The sequence below is a fragment of the Acomys russatus genome, chromosome 15, assembly GCF_903995435.1.
Source record: "Acomys russatus chromosome 15, mAcoRus1.1, whole genome shotgun sequence".
Lineage (NCBI taxonomy): Eukaryota > Metazoa > Chordata > Mammalia > Rodentia > Muridae > Acomys > Acomys russatus.
In genome coordinates this window covers 59,853,701-59,878,118 of record NC_067151.1, presented here as the reverse complement: position 1 = coordinate 59,878,118, position 24,418 = coordinate 59,853,701, and the positions used below count along the sequence as shown (strand labels likewise).

Genomic DNA, 24,418 nt, shown 5'->3' with positions numbered 1-24,418 from the left:
AAGAAGGAGGACGAGCCAGAGATGATTGACAGTTTTGACACTGAACGTTAGAAACAGTGTTGGACCAACACCAAGAAGTTTGGGAGTTACACCAGAGGCATTTTGTAAGGATGGAGCGGCATCTGTCTGTAAACCATGCAATCTTCAAACCAAGGAGAGAGAACATGTAGTGCTTGATCTTCCGAGCTGGGATTAACTCACTTAAAAATAATATTTTCAAGTTTCATCTATTTTACTGCAAATTGCATAATGTCATTTTTCATTAAGACTGCATAAAAATTCCATTGTGTGTAAGTAACACACTTTCATTACCTATTCATCTGTCGATAGACATCTGGGGTGATTCTATTTTCTTGCTGTTGTGAACTCAGTAGAAATAACATAGGGGATCGCCATGAGGACAAAGATGGAGCAGGGGTGGCCAGGGGGAGACATGATATAAAGTAACACAGGGCACATGGCTGGGAAGTAGCCAGGCTAGTGTAGCCAGGTTAGAATAGATCAATATCTGCCCAGCTGTAGTGCTTTAAGGCTTATTAATAAATCTAATAGGCCTCTGTGTCATTATTTAGGAGCTAGAATGGGTAATAGGAAAAAAAAAACATTATTTCTAAATATGTGTGTGCTAAGAAGATCTTTTGCTACAGTGAAAACTGAGGCATGTTACCAGAAGCAGGAGAGAGATGTGAGACAACCAAGGGGGGGGCAGTAAGTAGATCATAGGAGTTACGTTCAATTTTTTTTTTCTGTGGGAGAAAAAAAAAAAATAGAAGGGCTGTGCTATCACAAAATATGTACTTGTGTTTTCTGTATTTGGGAAAATTGCAGAGGTCAACACATTCCCAGGATCATGGATGAGCCTCTCCTTGGGAAGACCACCTTCTTGATCACGGTATCTCCCCTGCTAGGCAAATATTTTAAAAGCCACATTGACTAAAACAAAGTTTAAGAATAAAGTTTAGTTCTTCCTCTTTACTTTTCTCTTCCCAGATAATTAAGTGCTAACCCCTTGCCCCCCCACTGCCCGCACACCTCCCAAGCTGTGGCAAGCAAGGTAGGCGTCTGCCCCAGTGCAGGCAGATAGTGCCCGACACTGCCCACTGCAAAGAGCAGAGCAGCTGTAACCCAATGGCAGGGGAAATACCGATTGCCCAAGTACTGGCCTTCAAATTCTCCACTTCAAGTAAGAGAAACGGCAGATTCCAGGGCTAGGACAAAGCATAGCATGGCTCTGCAGTAGGGCAAAAGCACGTGGGGTCACCATAAATGTGCTAGTTAAACTGGAGATAAATTGAACATTAAAATAAATAATCGTGGCAATAAATAAGACAGGAGACATGTACACTGCTTTCCGCACCCCTGTGACAAAATAACCTGGCAGAGATAATGTAAGGGAGTGAGAATGTCCGATCTATGACTCCTTGGTCTCCTGTGTTTGGACAGAGCATCATCATGGGGCGGGAGGTGCAGCACAGGTGTCTGTACTTCTTGGTGGATCAGTAGAGGATGAGTCAGAAGCTGGTGGTTAGGAAGAACATGCCCCACGGGCCTGCTTCCCCAAGTTAGGCCACACCTCCTAAGGTTTTCATAGCCTCCTCAAATTAGGCCACCACCTCAAAGAATAACCCCGCAGTGAACATTTTCTATTTGAGCCATGACACTCTGAGTCTAACTGATAAGGAGAAGGAGTGTTTTGAAAGTTGGAGGATGAATAAGATATTTATGTAAGTTACAGCTTGCCTTCCTACAAAGCAGGTGTGCTGGTTAGTTTTACGTCAACTTGACCCAAGCTAGAGTTGTCTGAAAGGAGGGAATCTCAACTGAGAAAATGCCTCTATAAGATCCAGCTGTAGGGCATTTTCTTAATTAGTGATGATGGAGGAGGACCCAGCCCATTGTGGGTGGAGCCATCCCTGGGCTGGTGGTCCTGGGTTCTGTAAGAAAGCAGACCCATAAGCTAGATAGCAGCGCCCCTCCATGGCCTCTGCATCAGCTCCTGCCTCCAGGTTCCTGTCCTGCTTAGTTCCTGCCCTCACTGCTTTTGAAGATGGACAGTAATATGGACCGGTGAGTGAAATAAGCCCTTTCTACCCCGACTTGCTTTCCGTCATGGCGTTTGATCACAGCAATGGTAACCCTAACTATGGCAGCAAATGTTGACTACAGAGAAATTGCATGATGAGTACCCTTTAAATCTGGTGACGAGACCAATTGAAGTTGGGCCTCAAAAGCCCATTATAAGAAGAGGGCAGCATCGTCTCTGCAGAATCCCTGTCAAATACATGTATCTTAAGCCTAATTCTGAAAAACAAAACCAAAACACCAACAACAGACATATCCCAAGTTGAGGCGTTCTACAAAAACAATTGTTCTGTACTCTTTCAAAAGTGCCAAGGTCATGAGAGGCTAAAAAAAAAAGGCCAAGGTCATATTCTAGCCTAAGGGTTAAAAAGGGACAAGACCACTAAGTATGGAGCGGGCTCTTCCATTTAGCAGACATTAGCTGGACATTTGATAAAATTCCAATGAGTCCTGAAGAATAGATAGTAACAGCTTGTCAGTGCTACTGTCTAGCTTGGATAGTTATAGTTACATTGTGCTGTGTAGGGCAATACACTTATTTATAGAAAATACATAGTTAATTATTTAGGGATGATGAGACATGTTGGCTACTCATTGATTCAGAGGGAAAAAAAATCTTTATTTCAATTTTGTTCCTTCTCTATCAGTTTGAGCTTATTACAAAAGAATTTCTGTTGTTAGTTTTTCATATATATACTGAGCTACAAACCCAGCTAGAAAAAAAAAAATTTAAAGCAACAAAACTCAGGATAAAAATAGTTTTGAGTATGTTGGAAAGGATTAAAACCAAGCTAAGACATAAGAAAAATATCCTCAGCTGACTGATAACATTTGTGATTTAATTTGAATTTCAAGAGTGTGGTGCTTTGAATAAGAAATGTTTCTCACAGTCTGAGGCCTGGGAACACTTGGTCTCCAGTTGGGAGCACTGTCTGGGAGGACTTTGGAGGTGTGGCCTTGCTGGAGGAAGTGTGCTGCTGGAGTGGGTGCTCAGAGCAGAAAGCTTTGCCTGTGTCCAGCTGGCTTTCTGCTTCCAGCTTGCAGTTCAAGATGTTAACTCTCTGCTTCTTTCTCCTGCTGCTGTTGTGGGCTCTAACCCTTTGGAACCAAAAGCCAAAATAAGTCCTTTCTTGTATAAATTGCCCTGGTAATGGAGTTTTATCACAGCAGCAGACAAGTAATTAATATAAAGGGGCTTTGTTTTACGTAATCGTGTGTGTGTGTGTGTGTGTGTGTGTGTGTGTGTGTGTGTGTGTAAAAAAAAATCACTAGCAACCTTGTTAGTAACCCCTTCTGACTGTCACAATGGACTTTCTTTTTATTAGATATGGATGAATTCCTTCCTCCCTCCCTCCTTCCCTTCCTTTTTTCCTGCCCTGATCCTGTTCTTCCTTTCTTTTCTTTTCTTTTTTATTTGTGGTGCTGGGGACTAAACCCAGAGTCTTGTCCATGCTAGGTAAGCCTGTATCATGAGCTGCACCCTTGTCCATGCTAGGTAAGCCTCTATCATGAGCTGCATCCTTGTCCATGCTAGGTAAGCCTGTATCATCATGAGCTGCATCCTTGTCCATGCTAGGTAAGCCTCTATCATGAGCTGCATCCTTGTCCATGCTAGGTAAGCCTCTATCATGAGCTGCATCCTTAGCCCCCAAACTTTGTGAACCATCCATCTGAAACTCTGGACACTGGGTCATAGACTGAGAGATCTGTAAGTGGATCAGCATGTTTTCACTGAAAAACTTCTCCTTTAGCAAACAGTTTTATTCTGCTAATGAAACCCAAGTTGGGGTAAAATTTGTGCTTTAGGGGTTCTGTAACCATACTAGAAAAATAGAAGACACATCTAACCTCATCTATTTAAACAATAGGTCTAATATCAAAGCTTAGACACTGCTTGAGTTAAGATTAAAATATAAGATGATTGCATATAGAAATGTTACCAAGGCATTTTTCTGTGGGCTTCCCTATAGAATTCTAACTTACTGTAAGAATTTCTCACTGGGTTGCAGAGATGTCTCAGCAGTTAAGGGCACTGGCTGCTCCTGCTGAGGATCTATGCTTGATTCTTAGCACCCACGAGGCAGCTCACAACTGTCTGTAACTCCAGTTCTAGGGATCCAATGCCATCTTCTAACCTTCCTGGGCATCAAGCATGCAGGTGGTGTACATGAAGATATAGGCAAAGCACTCATAAAATAAAAGGAGTGAGTCTAACTTTAAAAGACTAGCAAGAGAGAGGTGGAGAGAGAGAGAGAGAGAGAGAGAGAGAGAGAGAGAGAGAGAGAGAGAGAGAGAGAGAGAGAGAGAATATGTCTTACATTGCAAAGCAAAGCTGGCAAACCACACAGAGAAGGAAGTAGGTAATTTCTGTGCTATTCATGGGAAAACAACAGAGCTATTCTATTAATGGTGGCTTGTGGTAGCAAGTGTCATTTACATAGCCTGGCTCAGAGTCCCATTAAAGGAATTTAAGAAGGCTGAAGAGATTAAGCAAACCCTTAACAAGCAAGAATGGAAAAGAGAGTTACTTGTAATGACTTCAACAGACTCCCATTTCCCACATATCTTATGATGTAGGACCATGGTATAATACTTTAAAAGCCAGAACTTGAACATTTTGAGGCCAGTCATTCTATGTCTAAGTGGGCAAGATGATAAGTCACCTTGGAACAAATTTTCACTCACACTACATCAAAATTCTCACCATGACTTCATCTATGTTATAGTAAGGTCAGGGGAAACCTTCCCTCTCCCTAACTGCTGCCTCACACAGAGCCCATTTGTTGGGCATCAGGGGTGAGGAAGCATTGGAAGGTACTGAGAGCAAAGGCAGTTGGGAACAAAGAACCTGAAAGGTTGACTCACAGAGTTCTCCTAAAGAGGATGCTAGGCTAGGCTTTTTATATATTCTTATTTGGTTTATATGCTTTCATTTTAAATTTTATTTTGCACTCCTGGGGATTGAACTGATGGCCTTGTGAGGTTTCTACCACTGAAGTATGTTAAGTATGCTCCAGTTCTCTTTTTACTTACTAACTTGCCCAGGCTGGCTTTGAACTCTCTTTCACTCAGGTAGCCCTTGACTCTTCTGCCTCAGCTTCATGATTAAGCAGGATTTCAGGTTTTTCCATTAGGCCTGACTTGGACTGAGCTTTTTGTTTTGTTTTGTTTTGTTTTGTTTTTTGTTTTTTTGGTTTTTTTTTTTTTTTTAGACAGGGTTTCTCTGTGTAGCCTTGGATGTCCTGACTTGCTTTGTAGACCAGGCTGGCCTCAAACTCACAGCAATCCTCCTACCTCTGCTTCCCGAGTGCTGGGATTAAAGGTGTGTGCCACCACACCCGGCATGGACTAAGCTTTTCCAGGAGTTCATGTACTTAGCACCAGAGAAAGGAATGCTTTGGAGAACAAAAGTATTACATGAAACTGTACTACAGAGAAATACAATTTTATAGTGACCAAACTACAGAGATGAATGCATCAGTTACGCTACTAAGATAAATACAACCAAGCGTTAAGTTTCCCCATTGCTGTGACAAAATACCAGAGTAAACAATGGAAAAAGACAGAAAGGTCATTTTGGCTTGTGATTGTCTGTAGTCGCTTGGCACCACTGTCTTGGCTGAGTTGAGGCTGAACAGCACCCAGAGGAGGAGGTAAGCAGAAAAGCTAGTCACCTCACACTGGCCATAAAGCAAAGACCTTTCTTTTCAAGGGCACATACCCAGTGACCTAGCTTCCTTCCTCTGGGCCCCCACCTCCTGAAGTTTGCATGATCTCCTAATCATGTCACAGGCTCATGATGAGGCCTTTAAGACATCAGGGGACATTTAAGATCTAAACCGTAACAGCCTCTTCAAATAAATGTTAACTGTCATTGTATATGTATGTGCATATGCATATATATGCACATATGTGTATGTGGAAAATCTTTCATATATGCAGCAAATCATGATCATCTGTTCTTTCGGATAGGGCAATAGAATCATGGGAAATGCAAAGAAAGGCTATTTTTTTAAAAAAAATCTAACTATAACACAGTAAAATGAATGTAGATTTATTAAAGACTACAGAACAAACCTGAATGGTATTGTTATTTCTGTAAGTAAGATAAATGTATTATTTTAACATTTGGATAGTTCCAATATGGGCAGGAAGTATAGAATATTTAAGCTGAAATAATAAGCTAATTTGCATCATAAGCCTATTATAAATTTTAAAAGCATTCATTTTAAACTCTCAGTTAATGAAGACAGACCACCATGTGATTAATAGGCTTTGAGAGCCTGAAATGAACATTTTTTAGAGGTAGCTCGGCAAGGCAATTCAGGCTCTGCTGCTTAATATATTTCCTGCCTATAATCTGTTTCTTTAACCAGATCATAACTACTAATTAATCATCATAAAGTCATTATTCTTTAAGTAGTCCCAACACTATCTCAATGAAACACGGACAGTGAGATGAGCAGTCTGTCACCTTCAGCATTTGCACAGACGTTGAATATGCTTCTGAAAAGAGGAAAACACTAAAATTATGACTGGTTTTTAAAACAAGTAATTCTTTTTTTTTTATTTTATTTTAAATAAGGTCCAAATTACAAATGTTACTGGAAACTTGGAGATGTTCATTTGGAGTGTCCTATGTTATTGGGGAAAATTTTGAGTCTCCATTCAAGGTTGTGAGTTTTATTAATAAAATAACTTAAAAATGGACTCAGAATGAAGCTATAGGACAATTTTATTAGCATTAAAAATAGAAAAGAAAAAACATGTCGGATTCAGTCCCCGCTTTCCACATAACTGTGGGGGAATGTGCTGTCCATTGGCTAGATCAGAGAAGGGGTTCGATGCTTACTATTGTATTGTCCTTGGTTAGTGCAGTAGTTTGAGCACACCCCCTGGTCCCTGATGCACTCATCATGATGTTCTTCTTGTAGGTTTCTAGGACACTCTGGGTCCTTCTATTTCCCCATCTCCTCTATTTCTCTTATGTAGAGTCCCAGTAGGATGTCCTCACATCTATCCCAATCTCCTGGTAAGTGATGTGGAGAGCAGGGACTGACTCAGACATGAACTCTGGTGCTCCATATATGGCCACCTCCTCTTGGTGGAGAGGCCTTATGGCACTCAGAAAAAGAGTCAGCAGGCTACCAAGATGAGACTTGATAGCTATGACCATATAGTGGGGGAGGAGGTCCCCCTCGGTTTTAGACCTAGGGGAGGGGAATAGGGTGAAAGCGGGAGGGAGGGAGGAACAGGAGGATACAAGTGATGGGATGGCAATTGAGTTGTAATCTGAATAAATTAATTAAATAAGAAGAAAAGAAAAAACGAAGTGGGCAATCTGTAAATTTCAGCAGGTGCCTGGAGGAGGAGGATGAGAAGAGAGCAAACCATAGCGTTTGTCAGTAACAGGTGTGGGAAAGGTTGAGGGAATAGCTTCAGAGAAAAGGAAAGCCCAGAGTGTCCAGGAAAGCATGCCCACGCCCTGCCAAGGAGAGAGAGAGAGAGAGAGAGAGAGAGAGAGAGAGAGAGAGAGAGAGAGAAGAAGAAGAAGAAGAAGAAGAAGAAGAAGAAGAAGAAGAAGAAGAAGAAAGGAAAAGATAAAAAGAAGAAAAAGGAAAAATTAGCCTTTCTATATAATTCAGAAGAGCAAGCAGGCTTGACAAGCACACAGCTGGGTCTCTGTAACTGTATCTGACATGAACTCTGATACCCCCAATTTGACCACTTCCCCTTGATGGGGAGGCCAGGCAGGCACACAGAGGAAGGGGAAGCAGGCTATCCAGATGAGACCTGATAGGCTGTGATCATATGGTGAAGGAGGAGGTCCCCTTCTGTCACAGGCCTGGGGGAGGGGATAGGGTGGAAGAGGGAGGGAGGGGGGAATGAGAGGATACAAATGAGATGATAACAATTGAGATGTAACTGAATGAATTACAACAAAAAAAAAATCAAAGAAAAAAATTTTAAAGTGGCAGGGGCTGGGGTTCTGGATATGAAATGCAAATTAGTTCCTTAAATGAATATTACTTTCACCATCTCTTTTGCATGGCTTAAAGTGAATTGTCCTTTTTGAGGTGTGGTGTCTTAGCCAGAATCAACTGGATTAACTTTTATGGTTTTTGTTTATTTGGTTTGTTGGTTTTTTGTTTGTTTTTGTTTTTACTTTTTGAAACAGGGTTTTTTTCTGTGTAGCTTTGGCTGTCTAAGACGCACTTTGTAGACCAGGCTGGCCTCAAACTCTCAGTGGTCTGCCTGCCTGTTAAAGGTGGTGTGCATGCCCTGTTTAAACCCTTCTGTTTTGAAGAGCTTGGAATGTTTGGTCCCCACCCAGGCCAGAGAAGCAGCTTTCCCTTGATGAGTGGCCATGGAGCCCTGATCAAGGCTACAATGATGTCATCCCTCCATTTCATTTAGGAGATGGGTTGAAATTGGGGAGTAGATAGAACTCATTTTTAACTCTGAAATCTAGGGTTCAGTTCTGAAGCTGCTCTCCAGAGGAATTGTGTACGGCTGGGGTTTCAGTGCCATGTTCACGTGTTGCCTACAGGCAAGGCCAATCAAAGAGCAGTGCTCCTGCCTGGCTCCATGACCAGAGAAGCATGCTCCTGGATGCATTGCTTTTGGAGTTCTTGCCCCTACACTGCCTAGCCAATCTCTACTTGTCATCACAAAGAGCAAACTGCATATCACCTGTGGGAAATGTGAGTCTATGGAAGCAAAAGTGAGGACAGTAGTACTTTTCCATGGACTCTCACTTTTAACATTATTAATAATTGTGGAAAATAACAGGCATATTTATATAAATTTGGGTATGAAAAAGACAGCAAGTCCTCCTTGAGGAAGCATCAAATGAAAAAACAAAAAACAAACAAACAAACAAACAACAACAACAAAAAAACCCACCCCTCCCAGCCCTGTTCCACTCTAGATACTGGCTATGGGTGCAGGGGGGCACATAGTGATGGAGAGTCTCCTTCTGAACTCTGTCCTTTCCCCATTAAAACGTAATGGGAAGCACTGGGGTTTATAATCATTAAAGGTTATGAAATTAAAAATTGTGCTTCGTTTCAAAAACTCAAGTCTCCGCTTACCCGGCCCTCCTGCTAGAAACAGTTACTTCATCACTTTTGCTTCTGGGAGAAGCACTTGGCACACAGCGAACAGGAATGAAAACACGAGACAGCAGATCGCCAAAGTGCTCGCAGCCTAAAAGGTCTGTAGGCATCTTTTATGTAATAAGTAATGGAATAGCTGGAGAACTGCCTTTAAGAGGCGGAAGCTCCGGGCCAAAAATGAAGACCTTTGAGAAACAGAGTGTCATGAGGTAAAACTGGGAAATAGTCAAGGCAAGTAATTTAAAAAAAAAAAAAAAAAAAAAAAAAAAAAAAAAAAAATATATATATATATATATATATATATATATATATATATATATATATAAAGCCACTTAGTGGAGTAGTTAATGATGTTTTATTTAAACAGATTATAACACATGAACACTTGCATTCTATTTCCTGGGTAATGTGGACTTAGGGAGAAGTCCTGTGCAGGGTGTCAAAGCCCATTCTAAATTGTATTGCTAGCCTGGTTGGTCTGAGAGAGGAGAACAAACACCAGTCCTTTTCTTTCTGCCAGGTTGAGCTTTTCTACAAGAAGTTTCTAGAAGACTCTTGTTGCAGATTGTCAGTGAAGTTTTGTTTTTGTTTTTGTTTTCGTTTTTACATTAAGTGGAAAGTCTGTGATTATTATTATTATTTTTAATGTGTAGTAAGAGCAGAAAGGGGTCATCTGAAGTGTGAGAGGTAACACTTTGAGATTTAATTTCTTCTTGGATTGCCTGTAGCTGAGAAATGGAGGTGTATTTGAAGTATTTTCCCCCAAAGTTTTATTCAAGTAAATGTTTGGGTAAGGGGAGTTACAAAACAGTATGGAGGAAATGAGAGAGAGAGAGAGAGAGAAAGAGAGAGAGAGAGAGAGAGAGAGAGAGAGAAGAGAAGAGAAGAGAAGAGAAGAGAAGAGAAGAGAAGAGAAGAGAAGAGGAGAGTTGGCCTCCTATTCCCCTGTGGCCAGCCTGTCTTCATAAAACCACCACCTTAAGGTCAGATCTCAATCCAGCAGAGACCCGGTCTACAGAAGGTGGACAGCTAGCCGGTCAGACGGGGTCTCTGAGGAGCAGGGGAATATCCCAGCAAGGGAAATGCCAGTTTTAAACATCTCACTGTAGAAATTCTGCAATTGCATGAAAGAGGTAAAGTTGTTATGGCTCTATACACTTTAAACCAGAAAGCAATCCAGATTAATTAGTAGTTGCCTCCTTGAAGCGCCCCCACCCGCGACTTGCTTGCATTAGAACTGGAATGCAGGAACAACTTTTTTCTCTCAAGTTTGTATGCGCATGCGTGCACAGGTCAGAGGACAGATTAGAGACGGCTGAGCTTCCCTTCCACCATGTGGATTCTGGTGATTGCCTTGGGTGGTCAGCTTGGCAGCAAATGCCTTTATCTACTGAGTCATCTTGGATGTCCATGGAACAATTTTTTTTAAAAAAATATCTACTTCGATCAGTTCTCAAGTTTGGCCAATTAGGTCTTCACCTGTATCATATTCTTTAAATACCTTATGAAGAGTGGTTTGCTTCAATGGTGCCGAAGGTTGTGTTTCCACTCACTCCTGTTTCATGCTGTTCTGGTCTACTATAAGCAAAGCCTTTTGTCGCCCTACCTTCAAGGACAGTTTGAAGCCGCTGTCTAGGGCCGCCGAAGGACCGGGAGCCGAATCATTAATTTCATGTGTTAGATTAAGGGCCAAACATCTTTGAGTTTGACCACCAGCGTGAAATAACTAACGTTTCACCTTTCACCTCCTCCAAATATGGTTTTATTGTGGGCTAGACACAGCTCAAGAAAGGATTTTCTGCAGAATGGGTGTTTGTCAGTCCAATTCTGTGAGAAGGTCAGACTGAACATGTGTGAGCATGGCAAAGAGCAAAGAGGTTCCGTTCCCTGCCTGAGCATCCCCAAAGATGAGATTAATGCCAGGCAAGTGGCAAGCTCTCCCCAAATATAATATCTGATTAAATCAAACGAATAACTTCCATTCATGTATTCATTTAAAGTTACTGGAACTAACGTGTTAGTGAATCCACAATAGAAAGCGTAAAGATTTTTTTCCCTAAAGGATCTTTTATTTAAATAATGCATCAGCCGTTTATGAAGAACAAATATCACATCCAAACCCAACGCTGTGTTTTATATTTCTGCCTTAGGTTGGCCTCGGCTCCTTCCTGGGAGGCGGGATAAGGATGTGCTGGCTGCCCTTGAGTCTCCTTCCTTTGTAGTTTTTTTCCCCCCGCTTGCGCGGTTACGCTAGCCCCCGCGGTAGCGGAGCGCGCGGCGCGGCCACGCCCGGGAGCGCGCAACTCCAGCAGCCCAACGGGCGGGGCCGCCCGGGACCATAGAGCCGCTCCTCGCGCGCGGCACCGCCCTCCTCCTCCCTATCTCCTCCTTCTCGGTGTGGTTTGCGGTATCCCTGGAGGGACAGGAGGTGTCTTCCTGGGTCCAGGCCCTGACAGGCGGACGAGAGCGCGGATGCCCGCGGGCGTGCGCGCGTGGGAGGAGGCTTCTGCGCTCTTCCCGCGGAAGCCCACCGCGGCCTGAGGATCCCCGGTCAGCCAGGACGCGCAGTGGCCGTGGACAGGGCCTGGACGCGCGCGAGGCGGCGGCGGGAACCCGGGACCCCAGGCCGCGCAAGACAAGTCCCGAGGCGCCTCGCCCACGCTCGCGCCCCTCCCCCCTCCGCTTCCTTCCTCCCGGTTCAGCGCGCCAGGGAGCGCAGGCCGGATGCGAACCCCGACAAGCCTCGGGTTGTTCAACTTGGCGATTCCGGGCCCGCTGCCCGCGCGCTAGTTGTGAGGCGTGGCCCGGCGAAGGAGGCGCTTGGGGGGCGTGGGGCTCCCCAGGCTGGCGGCGGCCGCTGCAGCGACCGAGAGGGCGCGCGGGACAATGAGCTGGGCAGCTGCGCGCTGCGGCTGTCTTTAACTGGCTGAGCCGGCCCACCTGCGAGCGTGGCCGGAATGCCCGAGCCAGGTGTCCCGCTGCTTTAAGGCCGGAGCGCCCAGATCGCGCTGCGCTGCGGCCGGGGCGGTGGGGGACGTTCCTTTTATTAATTGATTTATTTGTGGAGAGGCTCTCCGAGCAGCCGCGATGGCCAGCACTAGGAGCATTGAGCTGGAACATTTTGAAGAACGGGACAAAAGGCCGCGGCCAGGGTCGCGGAGAGGGGCTCCCAGCTCCTCCGGGGGCAGCAGCATCTCTGGCCCCAAGGGCAACGGCCTCATCCCTAGCCCGGCGCACAGTGCTCACTGCAGCTTCTACCGCACGCGGACCTTGCAGGCCCTCAGCTCGGAGAAGAAGGCCAAGAAGGCGCGCTTCTACCGGAATGGGGACCGCTACTTCAAAGGCCTGGTCTTTGCCATCTCCAGCGACCGCTTCCGTTCCTTCGATGCGCTCCTCATAGAGCTCACCCGCTCGCTCTCTGACAATGTGAACCTGCCCCAAGGCGTCCGCACAATCTACACCATAGACGGCAGCCGGAAGGTCACCAGCCTGGACGAGCTGCTGGAAGGTAGGAGGGGCGGGCAAGGCGCGGCAGGCACGGCAGGTGCGGCCTGGTGCACAGCGGCAGGTGCAGCGGCTGCGGCCCGCGCGCTTCCCCGCCCTGCACAGGGGCAGCTCATTCTAGGCAGACCCGGGAATTGTCTGCTCCCCTGTGGTTATTGCTGGGTTGGGGTGCACACACATTATCTCTCCTTCCCAAGAGATTTGCCTTAAAAAAAAATTGATTAGAGACAAATGCAGACAATGGTACCTCTAAAATTAGCCAACTTATTTTTGCTGGAAGGGCAAACTGAAAGCATGGTCCTCCAGTGAGGCACCGGGGGTAACCGTTGGTGAAGCCTAGTACGGTGCCTGTTCTGTTCCAGTGTTTGGGGTTCCATTATACCTTCTGTGCACGGCTGTGGTTCTGATATGCTCTAGACTGGCTTTTCTGGTTTCACTGTGGCAGAGGGCACTTGAGATCAGCATAGACGGTCTCAACCTTGGCTTCTTGGGCCATACCGGGGACTTTTGAAAATATAGGTGCATGGTTCCCACCCCGTAGATATTCGGGTGTGCTTGGTTTGGGCTATGACTTTGGGCATTTTGAGAGTCTTAAAAGTTTCTCAGATTATTTCAGTAGCCCAAAATGGAAATCCGCCATGCGTAAAAGATCTTCCACATCTGGTTGGTAATGAGGTGAATCAAAAAGAATCTCCTGCTTCCTCCTCCCTGAAGAGAGTAACTATGAGGATGGTAGGGTCTAGAGAACCAGCAGCAGGTACCTATTAGAAATTAGTAATAACGGCACACCAGCCATCGGCCTACCAGAGGGCCTACCTGGCGATATGTTGGGCCATTCTTGAGTTCCTACTTATGCTTGCTTTTAGGAAGGGAAGGATGGCTGGTAAGTGAGACCCTGGTTTTTAGTTACAAATAGCACCCCCTAAAAGATCAGGCAGATTCCTCAGTGAGTCCAGACTGGATGTTAACATGTCATTAGCTCTCCGACACCTTTTGTAATGCAAATAGAGCATTCCAGGAAACCCATCCCTGGACCAGGTATTTTTCTTATTTCAACATGAGCTTATGTTCTAAAGGGGCTTTCTCCCTCTCACAGGTGAGGGACCCTAAGCAGCACACATGCCAGGGTTACTAATTTCTAATAGGCCCCAGTTTATGCTTTTTCTTCTACAGTCCACCTCTTAAAAAAAAAAAAAAAGTAGCCATTCTGATGAGTCCCCAAAAGTTTCTCTGTCACTTTTTATCAAATGGTACTTTTGCTCTGGCTACACGACAACCCAATTGAAATTAAGTTCTTGTGTGTAAGTTAACAGTAGGCAGGGCTACCTCACACTTCCCCTAAGTAGCCAGTGTTGGCCCGAAAGGCTAAAAGAAGAGGGCAGGAGGTCCGCAGGTGTGTGAGTTAAATGACGATAACAGTTGAGAGGGCCACACTGCTTTGACTTGTGTGTATTTTGAGGCAAGTCTCAGTATGTAGCTCTAGCTGTCCTGGAACTCGCTATGTAGATCAGGCTGGCCTTGAACTCACAGAGATCCTCCTGCCTCCAGTTTTGTATCTGACCCCAAGTCAGAGTAGCAGCATAGCGACAGGATCAACACTGCTTGTTTGTGTAAGCACTTGTCAACTCACAGGTCCTCAGATGACGCACCTGCTTTGCCTTCAGATGGCTGATAATTTTAGTGCCCTTCCCTGAAGTTATTTTGACAATGTGTTGTTAAGTAAAATTAAATGCTGAAGGATGACTGTATTCATCGCTGGGGTGAGACCATTTCCCGATTATGTTATCATATGAACTGAGTCTACCTCTGCCTAGGAAGTGGGTGGCCTTCTGAGTCACTTCAAGTACAAGGAGGTGGTTGGGAAATTTCCTAGCAGTCTTTCCCTTGCTGATATTTGGAGACTGGTGATTTGGGGAATCGCCAACAGCACCTACGGTCTGTTACACTGATTGTAAGTAATGGTACAACAAACGGTTTAGGTGGCTTTGGTTCAGGCCATTTTCATAATGTAAAATGACCGTAGGAGGAGAAAGTTTAACTTTTTTTGTCACAGTAGAAATCTGTCTAGTAGCAGATCTTTGTGTAATAATTGAATTTTTCAGTTGAGCCTGGTGGCACATGCCTGTGGTCCCAGGACTCTGGAGGTAGAGCATGCTGGAGGATCATCAGGACCAATTCCTCTTGGTCTACAGAGGAAGTTTTAAAGAGTGTTTGTTATGCAAGTGTGAGGAACAGAGTTTGAGTCCCCAGAACCCATATGAATGCTGGTGTGTGTGTGTAGGGTTACCTGTAATTCTAGCTTTGCAAGGCAGAGATCCTTGGAACAAGCTGGCTTCTGAATCTAGCTGTATCATTAAGCTCTGGGTGTAATCGAGAGACACCCTGCCCTAATGAACAATACGGTGGAGGAGTGACTGAGGAGATTCCCAGCAACGACCTCATCTACCACATGCGTGCACACAGCCATGCACATGCATGCCCCCGCACGTGTGTCTCCACTTATGCAAATGTGCATACACATATATGACGTTTAAAGTTTCAGTTAAAAATCATGCGCTCAAATGTTCGGATTTACGCTGCTGAGCTGGGCAGCTTTCCGAAGACACATTAGTCAGGGTAGGTCTACAGTGTCAAACCACTGTACCTCATTTTGGTCTCTTATTAAATAATGTTCCATTTCCTTTGCCTCTTCCATGACAAAAAGCATACTTTAGGAGATGATTTTAAAACAAACAAACAAAACAAAAACAAAGCTGTGTTCAATGAAGAAGAGAAAGAGCTTAACTCAAGACTGCAAGGCTTGAGAACTCCTTCCTAGCCGCTACCCTGCATTGAACTCAAATGACAAAAGGAGTCTGCATAGCCCAGATTTCTTTTCTCCTGCCCTTGACCCTGAAAGTCTCTGGAGAATCAAACTGATCTGGTGTCGCTGGCCCGGGTTCCTGTAGCACTGTTCCCAAATCAGCATCTCCTCCAGCTAGTCAATCTACACAGCCTTCTGGATTGATTTTGCTGAATTGGGTGGTGTGGGTTCCTGCAATCCTGTTTATCCATTGCTGCGTCTGTGGGACTGTAACTTCGGACAGTAAGAGTCGGACAGTCAGGTTGAGCTGTCTGGAAGTCTGAGCCTGCCAAGCTCGGCGTGTCTCTAAAGGTCCACTCAGAGTCCGGTCGGGGCTGTAGGGCTTCTTCTGTTTGTCATCCCCTTCTGCCAAACACAAGTTGTACACAACCTGGTTATAGCTATATAAAATGGTGTAGCATTTACTCAAAGTAAATCATAGAAGAAGTTGGCTTTATTTCTTATTTAAAATTTGCTCTATTATGTTTGCTTACGTGTATGTGTTTGGGCGTTCATGCCACTTCGAGCACGCGGAGGGCAGAAGACAACTTTTAGAAGTCTCTTCTTTCTGCCCACCATGTGGGTCCTGGGATCAAATGCAGAGCTCATCAAGTTTGACATCAGACTGAGGCTGTCTTGTTGACCTTGAGAAATTTATGTATTTTCAAGGATTTATTTATCTTTATCTATGTGTATGTGTGCTAATGAAATATTCCATAGTCGGGGGAAATGAAATCTTTGCAAACTTTCCAGTGTGGAAGGAATGAGTCTTGTGTAATAGTTTCTGTGGATTTCATCTCTCTTCCTTCTTAAATATGAACAGCAGATGTGCCATACACAGCTGTATAATAAGCTCTTTGCAGAAGAAGAAATTTGAATTAAAAATTTTGAATAAAAGGTTGACACACTTGGGAGGGCAGAGGCAAGGCAGATCTCTGTGAATCTGAGGTCAGCCTGGTCTGCAAAGTGCGTTTCAGGGCAGCCAGTGCACAGAGAAACCTTGTCTTAAAAAACCAAACCAACCAATCAGACAACAACAACAAATTAAATAAAATATTAGGGGAAGTAAATGAGTATTTGCGAGAGCAGTTGTGAAATTGGAGTCCAACACAGTAATATCTTGGAAGCTATAAGACAAGGGCAATATTTCATGAGGTTTCAAGCCATGAAATGGGTGTTGTGTGGTCCTGTTATGTGGAATGAAGGGAAATAGAGCTCTCTGACAGAGATTGGTAAGCCACTTTCTTCAGTATTCATTGGCAGAGAGATGTCTGGCTAGGTGTTTCCCCTTTATCCCCACCCTTCTGCATTAGAATTAACTCTGATCTCTTGTACTGGTAAAAGAAGCTGCCACCCTGAGGGGGGGGGGAGGGAGAGAGATATCTGTTTTTTCTTATCGTTGCCAGCATTCACTTCATGTCGTATGTGTAGTTATAGAGTGAGACATGTTGCTTGGTTCATTTCCTTGTAATTTTTGTAATATCTGGTGAGAGACATGGCTGGACTATCCTCTGTGCTGTACAGAAGAGGAAGCCTAGGCTCAGAGAGGAAAAAGAGTTTGCTCTTGTTTAGTGGTAAGAGGTAGGCATGACACTTGAGTGTTGTTATATAGAAAAAAAAAATCCCCAAATTGTTCATTTTTACTAATGAAGACTTAGGAGCCAGATGCTGGGGTGAAAACCTGCTAGCTCAGAGAGGCAGAGAAAGCACCCAGCTGACCTTCCTACTCAGTTCACATCCCAAAGGAAAAAGCCAAAAAGCTCAAAGCTAAAAGCCCCAAGCGCCAAAAGGCTGAAAGCCAAAAGCCAGAAGCTTGCTAGCTCAGCTGACAGCCCAGGAGGAAAAAGCCCAAAACTCAGCCAAAAATCTCCTTCTGCTTCTTCACACAGTCTTCCATACTCTTCTCTCTCACCCTGTCAGCTGGTTTTGTGCTCCCCCTCTTGACCCAGAGTTAACTTTATTAAATCCTGTAAACAGAAAGCTCTTGGAGTAAAGGTGTGTGTTAGAGCTCAACTGCACCAAACAAGACACAGAATTTTACAGTTCACAATTGGATCAAATGCCCTGCAACACTTGAGCCTTTCACCACCCCCACCCCCGACACACACCACTGTCCTGGGGATCTGCACACGCTAGGCAAGCAGAGCGTTACACTCTGGGTGGCCTTGAACTTGCATTCCTACAGCTGCTTTGCTCCAGCATCTACTGAGAAGTGGCTGATGGTAAGACAGCTAAGCCCTTCTAGGTAGGCCTGCTGTTTTCGTAAGTGAAGCCCTTGTGAACTTGTTTGCTGCTTCCTGTGGGAAGCTGCCCCAAGGAGGTGTCGTTCGTGATCAGCAGCTATCCTTCAGTAGGCACTCGGCCTCCAGAGCCATGAGAAATACATTTCTGTTCTTATCAGTCACCCAGTGTGACTGGTAGTTAATATTGATTATCAGCTTGATAGGATCTGAAAATCAGCTAGGAGACAACCTCTAGGCATGTCTGTGAGTGTTTCTAGATTCTTATGGAAGATCCACCGAAAATATAGGTGACACCATCCCATTGGCTGGCATCCTACACTGAGTAACCTCTGCTTCTTGACTGTGGATACGGCTGCCTCACATTCCAGCAGACATGACTTCCTGGCTGTCATGGGCTGTACCCCAAAAGTACGAGCCCAAATAAACCCTTCCTTAAGTTGCTTTTATCACGCAATGAGGAAAGTAGCTGATACACTCGGGTTATGGCTGCAGAACTGATTTAAACATGACTTTCATCTTGAAGTTCAGTTATCTTGGGAGGCATCTGTGGTAGGAAGCATCAATAATCTGGGCTACTTAACTCCTTGTATCCTTTAAGAGTCAGTCACACTGGGGCTGGAGGGATGGCTCAGTGGTAAAGAGCACTAACTGGTCTAGAGGACCCAAGTTTGGTTTCCAGCACCCATGTTGGGCAGCTCACAACTGCCTCCAACTCCTGTTCCAGGGAGTCCAGTGCCTCAGGGCTCTTTGGTCACCGCACTCATACACACAAGCTCCCTTCCCTTCCTCACTTCCCCTAATCTCTCAAAAATAATTTTCTTAGAGCAAAGAAAAGGTTGGTCAGGCTGGACATGGCTGTACACTGCAGTAGCCCAGAAGCAGAGGGGGGAGTGTCATTGTAAGTTTGAGGCAGGCCTACTTTATAATGGGAGCGCGAGCGTGCGCACGCACGCACGTACGCACCCACCCACCCACCCACACCACACACACACACCAGGCCAGGTGTGGTGATCAGATGAAGTACTCAGATTTAGATGGGGATGGTTTTGTTTTGCTTTGAGCTGGGGGTTACACTCTGTACCCCAGGCTAGCCTGAAACTTGTGATCTTCCTGCCTCAGCCTTGTAACAGATCTTTACCTTTAAGAGGATCCTCTCCTTATGTCAGCTTCTTGAAAACATTAAAGCCAGCGGGGGGTGGGGGGGTGGGGGGGTGGGGGTAGGGTGGGGGTGGGGGGGTGGGGACACAGTGTGATTTATACTGGATAGTACATGCTTCTGGTGCTTTGTTGAACTGCTGTCTTGTTCCAGATCATTTTAGTTGGTAGGAATTGGTGGCTGGGTTGTTTTAAAAAGACTTTTCTTGGTTAAAACAGATGACTAGATACTTGGCCAGACTGCTAAAATAAAGATGGTGTAAAAAGCAAATAATCCTGTCCTTTTCTAGTTTGAAATAAGTTCCCCCCCCTAGAACAACAACAACAAAACCCCCAGTGTATTTATGTTTTAATAATTTGTCAAGTTCTCTGGTTTTTAAGATGCCTGACTTGAGTTCTCTTTTAACGCCTGTCATGACCAAATTCTTGTATCACCATTGTGTGTATATGTTTAAATTCTATAACATTTCTAACAATACCTAGTATTTTTATATCTGTCTTGGAGTTTCTGCCATAACCAAGGCTTTTTTCCCCTCATCTTTAACATTTATTCTTATTCTGAAGATCATTTTTAGTGATTTTTCCCAATATTTAATTTCAATACATTCAGTTGACTTTTTATTTTTCTTTGCTCACTTTTGGAGTGTTTTGGAGACGGGGTGTCTCTACATAGCACCGGCTATCTTGGAACTCACTCTCTAGAGCAGGCTGGCCTTAAACTCAAGAGATCCACTTGCCTCTGCCTCCTGGGATTAAAGGTGTGTGCTACCATGCTTAGTGACTTCTTATTCTTTGAATCAGAAATCTTTTCAGACTGGAATTTGGTTGGACCTACCTCCATTCCTTAAGACAGTTTTTATTTTTCACCCAAGTTGTTTGGTCCGCCATGTTCTCAGTACCCTAGAGCAGAGGGCTCATTGCATTGTGTCTTGTCAGAAGCCTTTACCTTTATAGAAAGAAGGAACTGGAAGTTACAGGTTTGGTGAGATCAGTTTACATGCTTTTGCTTACAGGGTGACATTAATATTTCACGTAAGCACACTAAAATAGCCTAGTTGTGACCTATCGTGTTGCCTATTGTTTATATTTGTTACATTTTGATTGCAGGCGATTATAATTTATTATTATCATTTTGTATCTCTGGTCTCTCTTTAGCTTGGAGATGGCCATGCGTATTGGGCTGACTGGGAGTCCTGAGGTTACAGGTGTGGGTCTCCACATTTGGTGGCAAGAGAACCAAACTTGGGCCCGCTTGTGCAGAAACCACTCTACCGACTGAGCCACCTCCATGGTCTGCTCTTCTAATGTACATGTTAGAATATACAGTCTAGTTAACTAGAAATCAGTCTAGTTAACTGATTTCTTCCTTAGAATATCTTTTATGAATTTAAGATTAATTTAAAAATAATAATGAAATTCTTTCTCACAGTCAGTGATTAATAGTCCCCCCCCCTTCGTTTTCTTGCTCTTTATTTTCATCTCTTAATAGTACTTTGCCTCATCTGAAGAATCAAGAGAAAAAAAGAGGTCATAGAAACATATTACTGGTTTTGCTCATGTTCATTAAGCCTGCGTGGGAGAAATAACTTGAAAAGTGGTCCAGTAGAATCCGTCTCCTTAGTTTAGTGATGATCAAAGTCAGTAGCTGGAAAGTTTAAACACTCAGCAGCCTGGACCCTAGAGATACTTGACACGGTCTTTGGAATCTTACAGCAAAATCATGCCCTGCACCCACCCCACCTCCAAGTACTGGGATTAGAGGTTGCACCACCGTGCCTTCCTAACTTCTTGCTTCCTAACTCTAAGCAGACTGTTCAGAGATTCATAGAACTTCGGCCATGTCCTCCTCCTCTGCCTCCTGTCCTCGCTCCAAAGTTTTATGACACACAGAGCTACATCTCAGGCCTGTCCTGCTTGTGGCTACCCTTCAGGTGTTTGGAGGTGGGGGTCCCGCTTTCCCCAAACCTTCTCATTCTCAGATATGTGTTTCTGTCCTCCTCTTCCTCCTCCTCCTTTTTGTTGTCCTCCTCTTCCTCCTCCCCCTTTTCCTCCTCCTCCTCTTCCTCTTCTTCCTCCTCTTCTTCCCCTTCCTCTTCTTCCTCTTCCTCTTTATCCTCTTCCTCTTTCCTTTCCTCTTCCTCCTCCTCCCCTCCCCCTCCTCCTCTTCTTCCACTTCCTCCTCCTCCCCCTCTTTCTTCTCCTCCTCTTCCTCCCCCTTCCCCTCTTCCTCCTCCTCTTCCTCCTCTTCTTCTTCCTCCTCTTCCTCCTCTTTTTCCTCCTTCCCCTCTTCCTCTTCCTCCTCTTCCTCCTCTTCCGCTTCTTCTTCCTCCTCCCCCCCCTCCTCCCCCTCTTCCATTTTTTTCTTGACAAACATAGTTACCCTGGACCTTTCATCACTGTGCTGACTCTGATTCATAATTGTTATCACTCGCTTAAAACTGAGGGCTAAACTTGGCTGTTAGAGTCATGAAAGATTAAGGAATGAAGAAGAATTGCTAAACAAAGGCCACCTGACGTCAGAGAACCATTGCTTCGATGAACCAGTTGATGGGGAGATGTTATGTCCACTGTGCCCCCAGTTTATTTGCAGATATCAGTCACCTTCCCAATTTGAAACTCTTTCAGTATCCTTACAGTTGTTGAGTTTTTTTATATTTACTTTTATTTATTTATTGGCAAGGGTCTCACTGTGTAGCTGTGGCTGGCCTGGTACTAAGATCCACCTGCTTCTGCCTCCCAAGTGTGGGACTCAGACATGCACAGTCATGCCTGGCTATATATGATTTTATTTGACACATAGTAGTTACGGTTATGGGCTGTTGTGTGATATCTCAATGCATGCACCCAGTGTTCAATGATCAGGTCAAAGTAACTGACATCTGTCACCTCAAACATTTGTGTTAGTGTTAGGAACTTTAAAATCCTATCTGCTATCTTCCTTATCGTGCTTGAAACACTCACTTAATTGCTGTCGACCGTAGTCATCGTATCACTGTGTAGAACAGTAGTTGTTCCTCATATTCCCCCGAGACCATAAAACCTGAGCAATGTTTCTGCTCCTGGAAAATAAAAATAAGAGTGATGGGTGGGGTAGCTCAGTGGTTGAGTGCCGCTTTACAAGACGCTAGCACAGTGGTTCTCAGCCTGGGCGTCGAGAACTTTTTGGGGCTTGGGTGACCCTTTCATGAGGGTCACATATCAGATATCCCAAATATCAGGCATTTACATTACAGTTCATAACAATAGCAACGTTACAGTTATGAAGTAGCAACAAAAAAGCTCTTACGGTTGGGGGGTCACCACAACACAAGGAACTGTATTAGAGGGTCGCAGCCCTAGGAAGGTTGAGAACCACTGCTCTAGCACCAGCACCAAAACCAGAACAATCGATATAAAAATGTACCATCCTAGTTATAGAAGCCCAGTGTTAATTTTACTGTCACGTAAAGATACTTACATAAAGACAGAGAATGCACAGGTCTCTGCTCCAGTGCGATCCAAGCGCAGTGGCCGTGGAAGAACTGGCAAACCTTCCCCGTTGAAAACATAAGCTATCAGTATAAAGCTGCAGATGGCTGTTCGTGCCAACTAAGCCGTTGTTCCCAGGAAGACTGCAGCGCTCAATGCTGAGTTGATGTGATGCATTTCAGAGCATCGTGTGCTGAGCCAGCTATACATTCTAGCTAGCTTCGGTTTCTAGTGAGCAAGTGTATAGCCTCTGGCCTTAGCTTGCTGTGAGCGTGGCCCTGTATGTATTAGGGCCATCTCTTCTTTTCCTTTCTAACTCCTAGCCAAGGTGTGTAACTGGAAGCCTATAGGGTTGGAGCTTTGGACGTGGAGTTGTGTGATTAAACCTTGTTTAGAAGTAGTTACTTAGATGTGTGTTCTACGTTGGAGCAATGAGTATATTCTATCATAAAAATCAGCACAGGATTAAAATCCCCACTGTAGATTCCGAGGACAGCTTACTCATGGCTAGGTGTGAGCATTCTGCGTAGCCAGGTGTGAGCAGCAGACGGCAGAGCATGGATCTGCCAGTTCTCCCCTACTGTATGAGATCCAGTTTCTGTCTCATTAGTAGGATTTCTGTTTTCACACTTAGCTATCTTCTTCAGTCTTAAGACAAACTCCCACATATCCTTGCAGAAACCTGGATATGTGGGCATATTTATTTTTTCTTCCTATCTGTGCCCACAGTAGCATTTGTACACTGTGGGAAGGGTCATTAACCTGGCAGTGGGATGCAGCGTCAGGAGAGGACTTTGTTTAGCTTTTAGATACATTTAAAGAATGTGGCCTCAGCAGGTGAAGGTGGCAGGGGTGCTCCCGAGGCCTGACTCGCAGGCGTGGAATGCACACAGTCTCCCAGCCAAAGTGGGGGGATTTCATGTTACTTTGCTGATTTCAATACCTTTTTATTCTGGCCAGTGCACAGTTTGGTTAGAAAACCCAATTAAATGGTTTGACACAGGTACACTAACAAAACAGTCTTTACTTTTTCCTACTCTATGTTTTTTCTTAACCAGCTATGTTGGGGGGCTCACTCATCTTAGAGAGCTCCTGAGGGAGGTGTGCACATTAGACTGTAATGCACACAGGTTCTCACAAATGTTAGGGTTCACAAAGAGCAAACACACTCGAGTGTGCTTTCCTTGGTTATATCCTTTTGGGAAATTTTTCCTTAGTTTTGGGAATCAGGAAAACATTTAAGTTTCTAAGATTTACTGATATTAAACCTTAAATGCTGTCACGTGTTTTTCTCCTCCTCCTCCTCCTCCTCCTCCTCCTCCTCCTTCTTCTTCTTGCCTTCTTTTCTGCGTTGCCTTGTTTAAGTGTGGTAAATGTGTGTCAGTCAGTATATCTGTCATTTTCTCAAGGTGTGAAGACTCTGCACTTCAGGGTTAATTGGGTTTTGTTTCCCTCATAAATTGTCTACCTGCTTCTACTACAGGAATGGGGCATAATCTCAGAGTCCAGATTTTATATAACAGCATTTCTGACTTGAATATCAGGATTTTCTTTTTCTTTTCTTTCTTTCTTTCTTTCTTTCTTTCTTTTTTCTTTTTTTGGTAGTTAGTGATGTTAGACAATTAACATAGTAAATAAATGTGAGAGACTATATTAACTAACACAAAAGTAGTCTACAGCTGCTGTTTGAAGTTCTCACTCTATATGATCATGTGTAGCTGTGAGGGAAAGCCACATTTGGATCAGAACATTCATCAAATTTTTATATTTGTAAAAACGGCAAAAGTTTTTGATGTAACTGCTACTTTTTCTACAAAATTAAATGATACCGTCATTATGTTTTTCTCACTAATGTACGCATGTGCCTTACATAGCTCTGTTAACTTAATAACCATTTTTGGAATGCTGAGTAGTGCTCTTGTGATCATGCTGTGACAATGGGGTGAAAACTCAGGTGGTGGTGTGTGGGCTAGGTTGGAGAGTGCTGCTGGAGAAACAAGGTTATA

At 44.3% G+C, this 24,418-nt stretch overlaps 1 protein-coding gene across 7 annotated transcripts in view; it reads left to right on the top strand.

The window, feature by feature from the left end:
• Nucleotides 1–12,052: 12,052 nt before the first annotated feature.
• Nucleotides 12,053–24,418, top strand: part of Dclk2 (doublecortin like kinase 2) — a 143,994-nt gene continuing 131,628 nt past the window's right edge. For all 7 annotated transcript variants that reach the window (XM_051157402.1, XM_051157401.1, XM_051157400.1 and 4 more), the window contains exon 1: nucleotides 12,053–12,708. In XM_051157402.1, coding sequence (XP_051013359.1) covers nucleotides 12,288–12,708 — 421 coding nt within the window. In that variant the 5' untranslated portion in view covers nucleotides 12,053–12,287. The remainder of the gene's footprint in view (nucleotides 12,709–24,418) is intronic.